The sequence below is a fragment of the Phalacrocorax aristotelis genome, chromosome 9 (genome assembly GCF_949628215.1).
Source record: "Phalacrocorax aristotelis chromosome 9, bGulAri2.1, whole genome shotgun sequence".
Taxonomy (NCBI): Eukaryota; Metazoa; Chordata; class Aves; order Suliformes; family Phalacrocoracidae; genus Phalacrocorax; species Phalacrocorax aristotelis.
Genome location: NC_134284.1, coordinates 22,471,097 through 22,490,671, shown reverse-complemented (window position 1 = coordinate 22,490,671; position 19,575 = coordinate 22,471,097). Strand labels below are relative to the sequence as shown.

Sequence of the window (19,575 nt, the reverse complement as noted above, 5' to 3'; positions counted from 1 at the left end):
AAGATATTTGGGACGTTGAGGAAGAAAATGCTGGTGTATCCTAAAAGGAAGATGGCTTGACTAGTCCATCACATTTGTCTTGTACTGTTGGCTCCTGTCCCCTGGTTCTCTGCCACTAGACAAATACCTTACTGCTGAGTTGCAGGGACTCTCCTGCTCCGGGCCAGCATGCGCTAAACATGGCTGGCTGTGCATGGTGCTAATGATGATGGGGTAGGAGAGAGGCTGTGGGGCTGGACTGAGGAGCCCTCCTGAAGGGCATCAGCTGCCTCTATCTACTACTGCAGGCTATCTCCACCAGGGACCAGGGACTTCAGATACATCTCCCACAACATGACTGGATACAGTATTGGCCAATACATCAGAAAACGATATAATGAACTAGAAAAGGAAATGTTTCACTAAAATCAGGGTACAAGATAACTCCACTAATATTAGTCTAAGTAGTTAGAAGTTGAAAAAAGAACAGACAAGGAATCCAGTGCATGAAGGGGGTTGTGTTTTACATCAGTATCCTAAGTCTGGGACAGTATCCCAAGTCTGGGACAGTATCCCAAAATAACTCTTCCAGACCCTTCACAGCTTGTCCATACAAACAGGATGGATTGTGTAGAATGCCTGGAAGTGAAGTAGAGCAGGGCAGGAAGAGCAATGCAGGTCTAACATCACATATCTAATTTTATTCTACTGAAACTGTGCCCTTGGTTTACATGCTTTCTCGGTTCACTACGCATTTTAAAGTGATCAATCAATGGTACTTTTGTGTAGTTTCTCAGGGACATCATGTGCTGTTTAGAGGACTACTTATTTGGAAAATGCAGCATACTTGAAAGATGTTTGATTTTTGCCATAGTGTGAAAGATGAGTTACGATTAATTCTAACAGAGCTATTTTTTTGTCCTGCTATTCCAAGCAAATTGTTATTTTCACAGTAAAACACATGAATGTTTCTTTTATTTGGCTAATATTTTACTGGTAATTACAAACGTATAAATACTCTGTATCAGGACATGGGAAGGAAAACAACAGCAATGTAGCCACCTCTGAGGATGCAACAACCAGCAAGTGTGTGTTGTGGGGAAGCTTTGGGCAAGAGCGCCACACTTAAAGTAAGCGCTATATGCCTGTAAATGATATGTAGAGTTTTGGCTTTTATAGTCTAGATGAAGTACTCGATGCTGTCTGTTATTATGCTATCTGAATATCATACGCCTATTTTATTTTTAGGTATCACAAGACAGCTGTGAAATTTGTAAGCCTCATTCTATTGATGGTGACCTGAAACATATTGGTGGCAGTGATCCCGCTATGTATAGGGCTGATCACAGCACCCTCAAAACAAAAGTACCGTTTTGGCTCTACTGTTTGGTCTAGGGGTCACCTCTCGGGTGACTGTTGGTACCTTTAGGAGCAAACCCAGGCTCCATGCAGAGCTTACAGCAGCCTCTAAGGCTGCAATTAGATCCCCAGCTATCAAGCTTCACCACCTATCCCCACAGTGAGGGTTTGGCTCTCTTCTCTGCCTGGTGCTGTTTCTTGCAGGGTCCTTGGAGACCTTCTGACACCACCGAGCCTCAAGGCAAATGGGGTTTCTGAGCAGTGCACCTTCAGCTGGTAAGGTGAATTATTGGCACCTGAGAGGTGCTGGTTCCCAAGAAGCCTCTGGAAACCAGACAAATCAGATGACCAGTTTAGCAAGCCTATTTTAGAAATAATTATGGAAATGAAGGATTTCTCCAAGATTTTAAAAAAAAGATTGTAGCAGAGGTAAGAACTAAAATTGTCTCTTGAAAAACATGCTTGTGCCTTAGTCATTGGAATACCTTCGATCACAATCTTACTGCTGAAAGCAAGCCTTCAAGCTCAGCTGAGTGGTGCTAACATAGCTGCTGCAGAAAGCCACAGGGCTGAGTAGGCATAGCTGGGATCAGAGCTGGGTTCTGTGGTTTCGGGGGGCTGAGGTACTGGTTGTACAATTGGTCGTTAGACCCTATCCTCTCCCCTTGGACTACTAAAGTGCATATATTGGGTAGGCCTAAGAAAAGATACTACGTCATGGTGTGAACAAGGCCATGTGTGGAAGGAAAGTGCGTGTCTTTAATACATCACTGAGCACCTGAATGTTACTCTTGATTCTTGATCTGCAGCGACAATTTAGCAAAGAATAGCCTTGAAGTTTAGGATGTGTGAAGATTCAGTAATATGCACAACTAAAAGTCCTTTGATGAAAGAAAGAAAGACTTTTTCTTTTCTGGAACATGCTTGTAGTAGGTGTTTTCCCATTAGCTTGAATTTACTTATCTCTCCCCTTTATTATCAAGTAATGAAGAGTACCTCAGGGCTGGGTAGGGATTTTGACACGTCTGACAAATGGCAGTCTACATATGTTCCCATATACCTGCAATTCAGTTTGTTGCATTAACTTTCTGCCATCATTAATTCCCCCTTCTGTTAATAGGGCAATGATAACCTTTTCCATTATAGCCTGACAGTGATGGGTTATTATTTAACAGCTCTGAAGTAGCTGCCAAACAAAGCAGAGTATTCCTTTTCTGCCATAGCCTGGGAAGAAGGAAGTTGGCCTGGGTATATATTTGATGACATTACACAAAGCAGTTTTCTTACAGTTGCAGAACTCTGTATTTAGCCAAGCCAGTGGTGCTTTCCAGCCCTTCACATCCAGATGTCTGAGGCAAGACAGGAGACAAAACTGTGCTAAACCTCATAATATCTCACAAATAATTTTGATTATTCCAGTAGATTAGTATTTATCTGCAATAATGCCTAAACCATAAAGATATCTGTAAGCCGTTAATTCCCATCAGATGTGTCATTACCCATTGTCTGACTACCACTTGCCATATCAGAGAGATTTTATGTTCTTGCTGTGTGTGATTTGTCTTAGCAATTACTGGCATCCACCAGGAAGCTGGCACACAACCAGCAGATAAGGGTTAAGCAATGTTGGCAAAAGGCCTCACTCAGGGGATCAGTGCTTCTTGTGATTCTTGAGAGACTGACTAAAGTTTCGCAGAACAGGCAGCCTTATCTTTAAATTCTCCTGGTTTTCTGTTTTTTGAAAATGTCTTAACTGCTTTTCCATTTATTAAATTTAAGACCAAGTCTTGGTTTTCTTTTGCAATTTACCTGTCTTTTTCAAAACTGAGCCTAATGAGTGTCTTTATCACTAGAGGCTGATTACAGGTTCTGTCTCTTCATGATTTGTCCTGCAAAGGGAAAAATTCCCACCACCCCCGATAACTTCTACATTGCGCACCAGCAGTTTTGTCATGTGAAAGAGATTTCTGTCGGATGATTTATAGCTAAAAAGCATAGCAGGAAAAAAAAACCCACAGATGGAGACTTTTGTGTGTTACGCTATATTTACACTGATGTAATTCTTTTGACTTTGAAAAAATTATAGTGAGTTTAAAATGGTGTGATGGTAGGCACTCAAAGTCACTACCTCTGTTCAGGACTCACTCTTTGGCTGGTACAAATAGGTATAGCTCCACTAATTTCATTTTACTGTGATGTACATGAGGTGAGGCTTTGGCCTCTAACCTGTTCTTCATAGAACAGTTCTGTCACTCAGATAAGGAGTACTTGAGGCTGCAGTTTAAATATTTCTACTTATCCTCCTCCCAGTGCTGAATGATGAGCATGTCTCACTCCACAGCTACCTGACATGTACATTTGTCCGTACATCAAAAAGACACTGGGAGCTTTTCAATAGTTTTTTGACGATTTGTACCTTGCTGTTTGTCTGTTGAGTTAGTCTTGTGTGATGGATGTGAAGCTTATTCCATCTCTTCCCATAGGAAATGGTGGTGGCTGGTTTCATTCCTAATGTGTGACTGGGGATTTGCTGTGCAGGAGTTGAAATACATAAGTAGTTGAAATAGCATGAAACCAAATATGAACTTTTCTGTGTGTGAATTACTTCCCAGAGGAGAACCTCTCCCAGCTGTACATGTAGATTACAGTGATGATGGAGAATATGCCTCATCTACTGAAAGAAAGTATTGCTAGCAGACAGTGAAGATTTTGCTGGAACAAACCTGTAGTGCACAAGATTAAAATGGCAGAAGAGGGTTTTCTTGAGCAATTGTTTCTTAAGGTTTTTTTCCTGTAGAATACACTGCAATCAGCCACACATATGCTTTAAAAGTAGGAAGCTTTGAATTCATTCATCCCTTTTTACTGTGTTATGTCATTTAATAACCCCCATGACCACTGTTTGATGACACAAAAGAGTTACTGTATTTGTGGCAACAAATATGTGGCCAAAGTAGGTTGTGTGGGCAAGGTTCCTCTGCCAGAAACTGAGGAGCAGAGTGCTAAAGCAGGCTTTTTTCTCTTACCATTCACACGAGGTAGTATGACACATTGCTGCCTGTAGATTGACCCTGAGAGGCAGTTGGGTCTTTTCAAACAATGCTTAATAACCAAGGTGAAACTCAAGAATGGATCAAATCCTGGTTCTTTGTGAGCACCTGCAGAATGAACTCATCCAGCAAGACTGTCCCTTTTTTTGCAACAGCAACAAAAAAGAAAGGTGTTCACTTCTCCTTTGGAGCAGAGCTTTGCTAACATTTTCTCTTGTTCAGTGTGATGGATATTTGCAATGCAGTGTGTTCTGGAGAGAATTAAAGTAGGGCATAACACCTGTGACTACATGGATCCATGGCCATTCCCCACCAGGGAGAAACATACTGGTCACAAAGCAAAGGGTTTCTATCGTTTTGGGCTAGGGAAAGAGGGGGTAGGTCCCTCATCTAGCCCTACCAGGCTGGGAAACATACTCAGGATTTTACTCTCAGTCATGGTTGAAATAACAGGCTTAGCAATGAGCAGCAACTACTGAAATCTCAAAGGAAAAAACAGCTAAAACACCAGAGTAACTAAGATAAGCTGGCCTGCTCTTCAGATAGGCTTGTTTTGCTTTCAAGCTTCAAATTCCTTTAGGAAAAAAAAAAAAAAAAAAGCTGCTCTTGCATGGTCCAGCCCAGGGTATCTGTGTTTCCAGCTATTCTCCTTGTGCCCTGAGCTGACAGAGTAGGATTTTTTTGAATCCCCAGTTCTGCCCTCCTCTTGCCTTCCTGATGGTCCCAAAGCCCTGCCTTACTCCTCTGTGATGAAGCTGTTCTGACCCCCTCTTTCCAGTGCCCAAGGGTGATGTCCACTTTTGTCAGGCATTCTACTGTGCTACAAGGAAAAGGGGATGTTCCTTCCTACATTTGTGCTGATGACTATGTTCTTCCTAATTGCTCTTATTTTAGAATTTCTTGTAATCTTTTCAGTTATGGTTATATATTATTATTAGATTCATTTGTCTCTATACTGCAGCAAATTTTTCAGTTTCATTATATATTGTTTCAAAGATTTCTTTCTGTAAAATTCAAGGCAGGATGTGTATTATCAATACTGTTGTTTTTATTTAATACACAGGATGATTTAGTTTCTTGAGGGCCCTGTTTTGTTTATGTAAGTGTGTTTCTCTCTCACATAAGGCAGAGTGACAAAGCTAAACCAGAAGTGGCTAAGTTGCAATGCTGGAAATTCAAAGCTTAGTCATATAAGACTGTATTATAACTCATGCACTGAAGGAGGCCACACTGAGATTCCAAGGACAGATTTGAGGTCAGACATTTCCTGACTCTTGAATGCCTGATTTGGTAAACTCAAATTTCTTTTAATTTTTTATATCCCAAGTCCTATCCTGAGCCATCTGCCTCTTCTTCCCTTGTTTACACTTTGTTCTAGACTCCTTGCCCAGCAGGTTCCAGCTCTTTCCCAGTTCCTTGTCAAAGCTGTTTCCCCTTCACAAGCACACTGGTTCCTGCTGTCTCCTGGTATAGACAGTCCCTGCCTCCTCTCCTCCCTTAATGCTTTCTTTTGGTCAGTATGACCTCCCTGCACCTCCACACACTCTGTAATTGGGAATTGGCTGACAGAGACACTGGTAGTTGCTTTCTTCTTTCCCCTCAGTCTTTTCCTCTGTTCCTTGACTCTCGGTCTCCAGTCAGGTATTTCTCTGTTCCCCATTAACCTCCAGCCACAGGCCCATTTCCCCAGTCTGATACTGGTCCTGTGGTCTGGCACAGCTTTTGCTGCTTGTTCCTTTTCTGCTGCTGTGAGTGTACCAACAAGCTCACTAGGACCTTGAGCAAACAGCTTCCTTGACATCCACTGCCCTTGGCCCACAGCCACCCACAAGCAGTGAAGTGGGCCCTGTTGCTCTGCGGCCATGTCTCTTGTGAAACCCTACCACAGGCAACTGTGGAGGGTTTAAGTATCTCTGAGAATAGGATCTGCCTGCTGAAAGCTGCAGCATGTCTGTACTGTGTACAGACTGCTTTCTTCCATTTGAGAGTCAATTTTTCACTTGATTTGGTACGATTTTCACAGGGATGCTAAACAGCTCTCTTCCCAGGAGGATGACTCCTGGCAGGCCAGAAGCCCAAGTGGCTATAGCTCTCTGAAAACTCTTCCATCTTTATTTTTAGTGATCAGTGTCTTTTCTTCTAGCTTCAGTTCTAGAAATGGGTTTTGGCTTGGTTTTTTTCCTTTTTTTTTTTTTTTTTTTTTTTTTTTTTTTTTTTTGTTGTTGTTGTTGTTGTTAAAGGCAGAACCTGATACAAGAACTGCCTACTTTTACAGTTAAAGTTTGTAAAACTAGTTTGTCAAAATGTTTTCATACTGAAGATGAAAATCCAGGCTGTATTATTCCCTGAGATGGGTTTCAGTGAATCCAGAATGTCACTTTATTTCGTTAGTGTTAGCAGGGCCATATTGAAAAATAAGAGTAAGCTGGGCATTAAGCATGGCCTGAGCATATAACTAAAAGATAGTCCTTGCCCTAGTGAAATTATGATTAAAATATAAAATATACTAATTCAGTGCAAACGGATGAGCAGAACAAGTTAAATTATACTTGCAAACTCTTAGGGTGCTGGGATCTTGCCTATAAAAGACTGGTATTGCAGCACAGAATTTTTTTAATGATTAACACTTGACAATGTGTATTAAGATAGTGAGAAGTAACATGAGACAAGGTAAAAAGGGTGCTTATTCAAAAGAACAACCCATGGGCAGTGGAGTCTGGCAGTATTGGTTGACTGGTTATGAGAGCTGATATTTCAGTATTGATTGAAAGGTGATAGGTGAAGAGCCCTGAAAATGCAAACAAAGAAACTTTGTTTATTGACCACATGAGAAAGAGTCAGTGGTGGCATGCACATAATTAAAAATCCCCCCTGTGCTGGGGCAGAACCAGCTACACTCATATCGTCCCCAACAATTGCTGTCTAAAGTGATCTCGGAGGCTTCCATTGCTGCGGTGCTGGATTCTCTCCAAGGCAGCCTCTCACTAGCTTTACCAGGAGAAGGGTTTTATTACTGCTTATCCTGATCCTCCCTTGCTACAGTTTAGGTTCATTACCTGCTGTCATATACACCTTCAAGGCAGAAACAACATGGCACTCCTGGGTCATGTTCAACTTTCAATCTATGGATCCTTTTTTAATGAACTGCTGTTAGTCTCTTGCTCTGTGCAGTGGATTATTTCTGATTAAATATGGAATTTTGCATTTGCTGTGGAGTAAATTGCATTTACTCTTCATGTTTTTCTATATTAATACAGCTCACACACAAAATCAGTAATGAGAGAAACTGATCAATTTTTACTTCATGGGTAGAAAATACTTTCATTTACATACCTTTGTAATGGAGAATAAATCCATTGATTTGCAAGACCCTGTTAAGCGGTTTAAAGCAGTATTTAAAATACAGATGCTTTTTCTGACAGTTGTGCACGTGTAAAATAGAGGCAACACTTTCATGAAAGCCCTTGTCACTTGCCCATGGAAGTAAATGTGAGGCTTTCCATTAATTTCAGATTTCAGACTGATTTTCAATCCATTAGGTCATACTCTAAATATGCCACAGTGCTCAATAAGTTTTTTTTTCCTTTTTCTGTGTACATTGCATAATATGGACAAGCATTAGTCAGGCAAGATATTTTTCCCTTTTAAGGTTCCCATGCATAGTGGGAAAATGGCACTTCTGGTTATACACATTTTTGTACGATTTCAGCTCTCCCCCGCCCCCGAAAGTATCTATGCTTGGAAGTTTTCTGAATTAAGGATTCAGCTGGGGATGTATTAAATAAGTGTAGCGTGCAACAGTTTACAATAGACTGGAATTAAGTTTTTGATCTCAGATGATTCAGCAGACTTCACATGCTGTTGTGACTGCTAATATCTAGCCCTGACACTTACAAAAATCTTGTCACAGAATGAGTGAAACTAATAAAGCTATGAGTGATTCTTCCCCCCTCCCCCCCCCATCCCTTAATCCACCCTCAATTCTTAAACCATCATTGCAGGAAGATAGACTTTTAACTCTTAAGGCTTCCACTGGTCAGATTCAAAAGGTTTAGGGGAATCATTAAAAATGAACACTAATCTTATTGCAATGAAGTTGAATGGGCAGATTTATATAATTAAATAAGAGATTAATTATTCAAAATGGCGACACTAAAAAGAACTGTGGAAAATGCAGCACTGTTACAGTGAATATGAAACTGAAAAGGCTTTATAATAACTAATTAAATAAACTGTTATACAAATGATGTGCTTGCATGCCCCTTTCTGCACTCAATAACTTTCTGGCTGAACAGGCTGCACAGTATCTCCTGTCTTCTTCTTCTATGTCTGCACATACCCATAGTTTCATAGTTATGGGAACACGAATCTCAGTTGTTTTAAGTCTGTTCTGCAATTGTGTCGGTGATGGAAAAGAAGATTCCTTCTTCTTATCTTCTGTCTGGTGTATTATTGTTATGTTGTCATTATTACCTACCACCACCAGAGTTTATATTCTGGTAGCAGCAAGGATTTATAGTCACAGAACTATATATTTGCACTTCCCCAGAGGAACAGGGGAAGAGACAAAATACAAAACAAATATAAGAAAGAACAAGACTATGGTGTAAAGTGGGATGTAATGCAGTTTATTAATTTCGATTCATAAAAACATAAATTGTATCTAAGAATTTGCCTCAGATGAAAGATATTCCAAAATAATACAGTACCAATGGCCATCACTGATATTTTCATAGATAAAAAAATAAAAAGAATCTTTATGTACTTGATGAGTAATCGTGTAACATTTTACTGGATCAAAAAAAGTCAGATTTTGAGAAGGATACAAGGTTGCTTTGCTCTCTTTACAGCTTATGTACACTTTCTTCGTGGTACATTGTCTGTACAATATTTGTGCACTGAATATATTTGAAATACACAATTTTTTCATATGTTACTGTGAAAGTGCAAACCATTTAAAATATTAAAAACAATGGGAGCTGTTCTATAATTGCTCAAATGCAGCTATCAGCTGAAGATTAAGTTCATATTTGCTCTGTAAGATATGTTATAATTTTATGTATCATGTTATTGGTGGTATAGTAGTCGTCATCACAGATACAATGCAGTAAAATATTCAGCCAGCTTATGGCTTTCTGTAAAGAAACCAGACTTCTGATATCCTGTCAAAGAGTTTTTCTTTCAAGTCTCTGACATTTAATAAGACAGGTTAGATCATTTGGTATAAAATTCTGGTATCACATCTTATGCATTTGGATGGATAACAGAGAAAGAAAAGCAAACCTGAGGACAAATAAACAGTCAAGTGATTTACTTTAATAAATTATTAGCTTAGTCTGTGAATGCCATATCAGTGCAACTCCCATTCATTTCTAATGCCATTTGAAATAAGTTGCAGTATCAAAATGAAGGTGGAACTGAGAACCATTAGGTTAAACTACTCTTGAGTGGAAACCTTTTGAAATATGAAGACTTTTCTTTGAATGACATCCAGCTCAAAGGGAATCCACAGGGAATAATCTGTGAAAAAACTTCTAAAACCTTTTGCCTGAAGTATTTCCCAACAAAGACATAAATCACAGGGTTAATGCAACTGTTCGTGGTAGCCAGAGTATAACCAAACTGCTCACCAAAGTTGAGCAGTTCCTCCCAGAAGCAGCCTTTGATAACTTCTATCTGGTATAATATATCAAGGAATACAAAAAAATGGTAAGGGGTCCAGCACAAAAGAAACATCAGTATCACTGTGAAGATCAAGCTGGTAGCCTTTGTGCCTTTGTGCTCCTTGCAGCTCTTTGTTCTGAGTGATCTTCGGTCTCTTGCTTGTTTTTGCAGGGAGCGAATGGTAGAGAAATTAAGGAAGATGATTGCTGTCGATGGCAACGCAAACCCCACTATGTTGAACACCAGCCTTTCAGATGTTATCCACGATGTCGTGGGGAAGTCTAAAGTGCATGCTGAAATGTTCCACAGGGGAAGGTGTTTCACAGTCCGAAACATAAAGGTTGGGACGCTGAGAAGGATGCTGAAGAACCAGGCGAGCAAGCAGATCCTTTTGGCCATAGTTTTGTTCCGTATCCCTCTGTGGTTCAAGGTATGAACAAAAGTCAAATAGCGATCCACACTGACTGCCACCAGCAAGTAGATGCTGGTGTACACATTTAGGCGGATGGATGCACAGGTGCTACGACAAAGCAAATTGCCAAATGGCCAGTCAAATCCATTCCTAATGTTTGCTGCCCAGAAAGGCAGGCACACGAGGAAGATAAGATCAGCAACAGCTAGGTTCGTAAGGTAGATTTCAGCTATCTTCAAGGGGCCCTTGTGCAATGAATAAGTGAAGAGAACAAATACATTTCCAAGAGTTCCAATAATGCAGATGGTGTCAATATACTTGGGTACTATATCGTACACAATTTCCCACCAGTCATTCAAGTCCGGGCAAATAGTTGAATTGTTCTTGTTTTCACTCTGGTTTGAGGAGGGAACATTCAGTAGAGGCATTTCAGTCATTTTTTTTTTTTTTTAATTCTGAAGTGAACAGGACACCTCTTTGAAATGAGAGAAAGGAACTGCAAAAAAGAGGCACAAAATTCTAAAGGTTGTCTCCTGTCAGTGGTGTAACAAACATTTAACTGCTGGAAATTCTTTATTAGTGCTCACTGGTTTTTATAGGCACATGGTTTGTATGTGCAATGGTGAGAAACAATCCCAGTGGCGAGAATGGAACTTCCTCTACATCCTATGAAATTTCCTCTCTTTGCTGTCTGTCATTGTTTAAAGTGATACAGGGGAAGGAAAGTGCCAATTTAGTGTAAGTAGTTCTGTTTGTCTCCTCCAGACTGATCACAGAAGAAGAGAGAGCTGAATTCCAGCTCCCTGAGAGTCGTGGGAGTCACGCAGGTGACACAAAGCTAGCTTTGCACCCTTCCCTGCTCTTTCTTTTACTCGTATTTTCCATGCTACATAATACTTTAGCAGGATCATGTCCATTTCCCCAGAACTGGGAATGCTACTTTCTCTCTGTGTGCATCACTTGTTTGTTTAATTTTGCATTCTTTTTTTCCCTCTCAGTTCCTCCTACCCTGAATTTTGGGTTCAAAATTACCGTTAGGCAGCTTATTGCCCTCAAATGTCAGCAACTGTAACAATAAAACGTTGACTTCTCTAAAATCTTATGCTCAAACTCTTGCCTGGAGGAAAGGCTTTTGCAGCTCCAAATTCACAGCACTCTTCTCCAGTACAAAAATTTCATCTGAGTTCAGCTGGAGAGAGGGAGCCCCAGCCTTTAGGGTTTTAGCATTTAGATTCGTATAGCACTGGTAATATCTTTATTTCTCTCTAGTAACCTCATGCGAGATTGCGCAGGAGTGAGAGCATGAGTAAAACATTACTGTCCCAAGAAATTCCACTGGGTTGGCAGAGCCGTTTCCCGTGGTGACCTTATTCTCCTGGTGTTATCATGCAGGACCATAGTGCCTGGATCTTGTTTTTTATAGGCATTCAGTCTTAAAATCATTAGGGTAGGCAAGGCATTACTGAGCCTGTGGCAATATCCAATGTTTCTGAATATCATATCCAAGTGGAGTATGTCAATCATAAAACAATGCATTTAAAAAAATCAGTATTTTGCAATCAGCCATCCTGGCTGTTAGCTTTCTGTTACAGCTATTTAACTCTGTTCATTCAGTTTCAATATTTTACAAGGAGATAGCTAAGGATGGAGTTTCTGAAGAGAACGTTCATGGCCATCGTTCAACCCTTTTACATATATGTACAGCCTTAGTGGTGTCTGTGTCTGAGCAGCTTGCAATGCTCATCTCTGTGATGCCTCTAGCAATTAGTTGAGTACTAATATTCCACATCATGCAAGTTGGTACTTAATGCACAGAACACATTTCATCATTGCAAAAGTAAGTGAGCAGCAAAGTTTTATCTGAGTTCACAAACTCACTCAAGCTGTCAGTCTTGTCAGGAGACTGGGCTACAACTCAGGTTAACACAGCTCTGCGGCTCTGAACATCTTCCCTCACAGCAGTCTGAATGTTACCTAGTTCACTGACAGTCTTGTGCAAACTACAATAACTTGGGAGGATCTAAAACTGCAGAGAAGATATATAAAGCAAATAAATGGATGATTAGCATCAAAGTGGCTATTTGTGAGCCAGCAAGAGGCTATTTTTGGGACAGCAGGAATCTAACCTTTTTATAGCAGGGGGCTGGCTAAGGTATGAGAGTAATGGGAGAAAATCTGTAACATCATATGTCAACAATAACATAAAAGAAAGATAACAGTTAAATATTTCCTTTTGTAAACAGAATTATTACTTTTACTGAATATAGGGAAGGAAGAAGTGCTGCTTTTCCTTGCTTGCCCATTTTCTGATGATTTCTCACTACATTTACTCCAGTCACTTTGCAGACTTTGTATATGATCTGTGAGCTGGAGCCACTAATTCATTCATGATGGGCTAAACCAAAACCTTCAGGACACATTTACTTTCCATTGCAACTTAGGTTTTACCACAGCTAAGTCCGACTTCTTGTTCAGCTAGCAATTGTACATGAAGTTTCTGTAGAGTTTGTCATCAGGAAGATTTCTTCAAACTCTACTAGCCAACATCCAAGCAATACCACAAGCCACAAGTCTTTTATAAACTTAGAGCTCCAGATGTCTTCTTGACAGAAAATGCAATTCATTTTCAGTTGCTTAATTTAATTTCTTCTTCAAGGGCAATTTCCTTCTGTAAGTATTTTTAAGTATTTAGTGCTAATAGACAACTAGCTACATGAATGGTTTTCCATTTATGTACTTAACACATTCCAGTTATCTTTTACACAAATAATGGCATATTTCTCCTACTTTCAACTAATTTCTGATTAATTTCCATGTATAGTGAACCTGTCCCCATTATTACTATTAATACATATTACTGAGGATCATGTGTTCTGGAAACACTAAATAAATACAACTTGAGCTTTGGGAACAATCTTAAAAGTAGAGAGTACTTTGAAAGAGAAAATTCTGCAAAGAGCCAAGCATGTTCAGCTATAAAGAAATTTCATAAAATTATTCAGATTTTTACACAACTAGAGAGAACTAATGCTGACCTTCAGAGTTAGCTTCATGGTGAAAAAGAAAGGGAAATTCTTACTCGACCGCACAGATCAGAAAGGAAGGCACAAAAGATTTTTTTAAATACAAAAGTTTTACATGAAATAGTTTTAATAAAGGTAAGAAATTAAAAACAGATAGACATACCTACTCCTTGTCCTTCCTGGCAATTTAGGCAAAGTTTTAAATTCAGAAACAGTTGGTAAATAGTAGTACAGAGGTTACTGAGAGAATTTAAAGATGCATCCTGAGGCATGACTAAGTGCCTGAGTGCTGTCTGAGTATTCTGTTTGCCATGGACAATGTCTGTGATGTTATATTTTGGAAGAAAGCCACAGGATTTTTTTTTCTCTAAATGTCAGCTGTAGTAATTTTCAAGTCATGTGAAATATTTCGTTCTTATTGTGAAATCACAAAAGCCATATGCCATGACTCTTGTCTTCCTGTAACCACCAAATAAAGCTCTCAAGTAGGGGTCCTTGGCAATTAAAAGTTCCTTTGTGCAATTAACTATGTCCCTAACAATAGCAACTTTATCAACAGCTCTGAACTGCCCTCTCAGTGCCAATGGACACAAATAAAAATTTTAAACTAGGTTTTTGTTGTGGTGGGAGCTTCTTCCTCTGCCAGCCTGGTGGAGGACCATGCCCAGGAGCTGGGGTTACAGCAGAATAGGTATATGGGAAGGGCTGCTGCAACTTGGATCCACTAAACCCAGTGTCAGCCTTTACACTGTTTTTGAAAACTGATGTCTTTTGCACCCCACTTTAAGTGTCTAGGACATGAGTCTCTGTGAACATTACTCTTAGCAGTGCATGATGACTGCTGTATTTTCTCAGGCTAGCACCCATAAATAATCTTCTTTTTATGTTATTACCCGCTGGGACTTTGTAGCCAGCCTTGTAGACTAGTTGTTTGTCAATTATTTTTATCCTTCTTGTTCTGATTCTTCTCTGATTAGAACAATAGTTAAAAAAAATCGTATCTGATGCATCTTAGATTTTAAATACAAATATCTCTTAATTAGATCTGTGTAAACTATAGTTTTTTTCAACTTCTTTTTAAAAAACAGTGAGAAAATTATCAAGGGACCGGAATGTTATTTGCTTATATGAAAACGTTCTTCCCATTGGCTACCTACCTAACACATGCACCATCTCTCTGAATTCGTATTTGACTCTCCATTCTTGTTTGATAAGTGAGTTAAAATGAAAAGCCACGTGAAGCTGCATGGTGATATCTTATTACAGACTTCCTTATCATCATGATAAATACTTTTATTCCAACTTTTTATTCATTAAAAAGATACCAAGTCTGAGTTATGCAAACACAGGTAAAACTGACAAATTCAAAAAATTGTTCTGGGTAACACCATCATACGGGAGAAAACTTTAAAGGACCCAACATTTAATTTGAAAACTGGAAATGTATAAATACTTCTTTTATTTAAACAGCATCCTATTTAATTATTTACTTATTTTATCAAATAAACAAAGCCATATAAAAATACATCTCAAATGAAGCTATGTGCCTCACTTCTGTCAAAATTATTTTCTTTTTAATATCTGGATCAAAACATTTATTTTGGTGAAGACCTGAAACACAACATTGTTTGAATTACATGTTACCTAAGGAATCCTATTAACCTACAGGAGATCAGCCTCTAAACAACACATCCCACGCTAACCGATTAAGGTAAGTGCAATACAACAGGAGATCTTCGTCACAGTCTTTCCAAAGCTTCCTCTTTGCTTACGCTAGTGAATTTCTGTGTTTAAGTTATTTTTTGCATAAAGAAGAACATTTGAGCAATAACAAGAAGTCTGGAATTTGTCCTTGCTTGGACATAAATCTCTAAGAGCCGCCAACATCCACATTTACTCACAGACTCTGAATAGAAAACTGCAGCTGTGTCTAAATTTTAAATTATAAATAACATAGTCTTATGAAACTCATCACTTCAAAATGGGATTCAAATATTGGTTTGAAAATCTAACTACTCTTTGTAAATCTAGTTTCTTATTTTCTGTTGTTTTTCATTGCCATCTTTAGAACTTTTTTCAGCAGTGGAGAGAGATTAAAAAATGGGGGTCTAAACATTTGGTGGAAATAGTGAAATGAATATATGCTGTTGTAGCTCCAGCTCTTAAACAGCTTAGAACAAGTCCACATAAAAAGCTGTAACTTTATACAAAAAGGGGATTTAATTTATTACGTCTTTGCAACTTGGGTCTTCATTTCAACCTGTAGAGAGCACATAATGATTTGGTAACATTTTACAGCTTGCACAGGTGTAATGGACCATGAATTAAAGTAATGTGAATGATTAAGTTTAAAAACATCTGTATTAGAGTCAACAGTTAAAGGGTTTTGCTGTGTATGCATAATTAAAGCATATCTGTCTATTGGTGCCTTCAACTTGGCATGCTCACAGCACATTAGTTTATGTATTAAGCTTATAAGATCTTCAGCCACTCTGTCTATGTTACTTTCCTGCAAAAAGTACACATTCTCTAGAGCTGCATAGGAATATACAAATGCTAACTGGGCCTCTCTGATCAGAAAGTTTAAATAAGCTGATGAAGGCAGGGGTAAGACTGTTTGTTCAATTATTATACACATTTCATGGTAGACAAGTGGCAGAAATCCAAAAGTTCTCCAGAGTTCTGGCTCTTGGTCCAAGAGTTCAGCCATTAAAAATCTTCCTCTTAACATAGCTGGAGCCTTTAATGATCTCAACAGATTATCTTTTGGGGACAGTATGATTTAACAGTTTGATTTTCTTTATGGAAACAATTTGCAAATCAACATAGTTATCTGCTATAACAGTTCATCTATTGTGGAACAGGACAAAAGTTTTCTGATGAGACGTTTGTGATGTAAAATTCTTTGTTCAGCTTGATTGGATTTATTTACATAAGCTATAGACAGTGGTTGCTAAGGAGAGCTTAAACTCTGGTGCAGTGACTTACAATTCCTAATAAATGATCCTAGTAGCATCACAGTACAGTAATAATCAAGCCCTACTAACTACAGTTTACAGGCCTGAAGGAGCCAGTATAGGCTGGAAACCCAGATTGTGCTGATGGAAGAAAGGAGGGTAAGGATAATCCAATGGCTAAGAACTACTTGGGGATTTGGGAGACCTGAACCAAGTTTCTGACTTCTCCACAGAAACCCTGCCTAAAAAAGAACGACCATGTCACAGAATCACAGAATGGTAAGGGTCGGAAGGGACCTCTGGAGATCATCTTGTCCAACACCCCTGCTTGAGCAGGGACACCTCGAGCAGGGGGCAAACGAACGTGTCCAGACTCCACAACCCCTCTGGGCAGCCTGTTCCACTGCTCTGTCACCCTCAGAGTAAAGAAATTTTTTCTCATGTTTAGCTGGAACTTCCTGTGTTCCAACTTGTGCCCAATGCACCTTGTCCTGTCATTGGGCACCACTGAAAAGAGTCTAGTCCCATTGTCCTGACACCCACCCGTTATATATTTATAGGTATTTATGGAATCTCCCCTCAGTCTTCTCTTCTCCAGGCTGAACAAACCCAACCCACTCAGCCTTTCCTCATAAGGGAGATGCTCCAGTCCCCTGATCATCTTCATAGCTCTCCACTGGACTTGCTCAAGCAGTTCCGCATCCTTCTTGAACTGGGGTGCCCAAAACTGGACACAAACTCCAAATGTGGTCTCACTAGGGCAGAGTAGAGGGGGAGGATGAACTCCCTCCCTCAACCTGCTGGCCACACTCCTTTTAATGCAGCCCAGGTACCATTGGCCTTCTTGGCCACAAGGGCACTTTGCTGGCTCAGGGTCAGCTTGCTGTCCACCAGCACTCCCAGGTCCTTCTCAACAGAGCTGCTTTCTAGTAGTTCAGCCCCCAACCTGTACCAGTGCATGGGGTTGTTCTTCCCCAGGTGCAGGACCTTGCACTTTCTTTTGTTGAATTTCATCAAGTTCCCCTTGGCCCAGCTCTTCAGCCTGTCCAGGTCTTGCTGGATGGCAGCACAGCCTTCCGACATATCGGTAACTCGTCCCAGCTTGGTATCACCAGTGAACTTGCTGAGGTTACACTCAATCCCATTGTCCAGGTCATTGATGAATATATTGAACAGAGCTGGACCCAGCACAGACCCCTGGGGAACACCACTAGTTACAGGCCTCCATCCAGACTCTGCCCCATTGATCACGGCTCTCTGACTTCTGTCGTTGAGCCAGTTCTCTATCCACCTCACTGTCCACTCACCCAACCCACACTTCCTTAGCTTGTCTAGGAGGATGCTATGGGAGACAGAGTCAAATGTCTTACTGAAGTCAAGATCGACAACACCCACTGCTCTCCCTTCATTGACCCAGCCAGTCACACCATCATAGAAGGCTGTCAGGTTCATCAAGCATGATCTCCCCTTGGTGAATCCATGTTGATTACTTCTGATAACCTTCTTGTTCTCTACATGCCTGGAGCTGACCTCTAGGATGAACTGCTCCATCACCTTTCCGGGGATGGAGGTAAGGCTGACTGGCCTATAGTTCCCCAGGACCTGCTTCTTGCCCTTTTTGAAGATTGGAGTGACATTTGCTTTCCTACAGTCCTTGGGCACCTCTCCTGTCCTCCACAACCTTTCAAAGATGATGGAGAGTGGCTCAGCAAGAACATCCGCCAGCTCCCTCAGCACTCAGGGGTACATCCCATCGGGGCCCATGGATTTGCAAGGATCTGGTTTGCATAGGTGATCTCTGATCCAGTCTTTCTCAACTGATGGTAAGTCTTGCTTTCTCCAGATTTTTTCTCTCTCTTCTGGGGCCTGAGACACCTGAGGGCCAGCCTTAGCAGTAAGGACCAAAGCAAAGACGACATTCAGTAACTGCCTTCTCTGCATCCTGCGTCACCAGGGCCCCTTCCTTGTTCAGCAGTGGGCCCACTGTATCCCCAATCTTCCTTTTACTGCTGGTGTATTTAAAGAAGCCCTTGTTGTTATCTTTGACATCCCTTGCCAGATTTTATTCCAAGTGGACATCGGCCTTCCTTGTCGAATCTCTGCACACCCTGACAACATTCCTATATTCCTCCCAAGTGGCCAGTCCTTTTTTCCACATACTGTGGACCTCCCTCTTCCATTTGAGTTTCTCTAGAAGCTCTTTGCTCATTCATTTGGGTCTTCTGCCTCCTCTGCCTGACTTCTTCCTCCTACGGATGCACCGATCTTGAGCTCAGCGGAAGTGGTCGTTGAATACTGTTCAGCTCTCTTGGACCCCCCTGCCTTCTAGAGCCCTAGCCCATGGGATTCCTCCAAGCAGGTCTTTGAAGAGGCCAAAGTTGTCCCTCCTGAAGTCCAGGGTTGTAACCGGACTTGTTGCCCTGCTTCTACCACACATTATCCTGAACTCGACCATCTCATCGTCACGACAGCCAAGGCTACTTCCAACCCTCATGTACTCAATCAGTCTTTCCTTGTTTGTTAGAATAAGGTCAAGGAGCACATCTCGCCTCATTGACTCCTCCACCACTTGCATCAAAAAGTTGTCCTCAGTGCTCTGCAGAAACCTTCTGGATCGTGCATGGCTCACCGTGTTGCTTTTCCAGAAAATATCAGGGTGGTTGAAGTCCCCTACGAGGACCAGGGCCTGTGATTGTGAAACTACTTCCAGCTGTCTGTAGAAGGCCTCATCAGCTTCCTCTTCTTGATCAGGTGATTTGTAGTAGACACCCACAACAGTGTCACCCATATTTGGCTGTCCCTTAATTTTTACCCACAAGCTCTCAACCTGTTCTCCTTTCACTCCAAGGCAGAGCTCGATACATTCCAGTTGTTCCCTCACATAAAGAGCAACTCCCGCACCTCACCTTGCTGGTCTGTCTTTCCTGAAAAGCCTGTAGCCATCCACGACCACATTTCAGTCATGCCAGCTATCCCACCATGTCTCTCTGACTGCAGTCAGATCATGGCCCTGTGACTGCATACAGATCTCTAGTTCCTCTTGTTTATTCCCCATTATGTGTGTATTGTTGTACAGGCATTTCTGAAAGGTACTTGAGCATACAGGTTTCCCTGGAGGGGTGCATAAAGAC

The 19,575-nt window shown here is 40.7% G+C and overlaps 1 protein-coding gene across 1 annotated transcript; it reads right to left on the bottom strand.

The window, feature by feature from the left end:
* Positions 1–9,068: 9,068 nt before the first annotated feature.
* BDKRB1 (bradykinin receptor B1) lies at positions 9,069–11,257 on the bottom strand. The gene has a single exon (XM_075103845.1). The coding sequence runs from the start codon at positions 10,899–10,901 to the stop codon at positions 9,816–9,818; it is 1,086 nt and encodes a 361-aa protein (XP_074959946.1). The 5' UTR covers positions 10,902–11,257; the 3' UTR covers positions 9,069–9,815.
* Between the last annotated feature and the right edge of the window lie 8,318 nt (positions 11,258–19,575).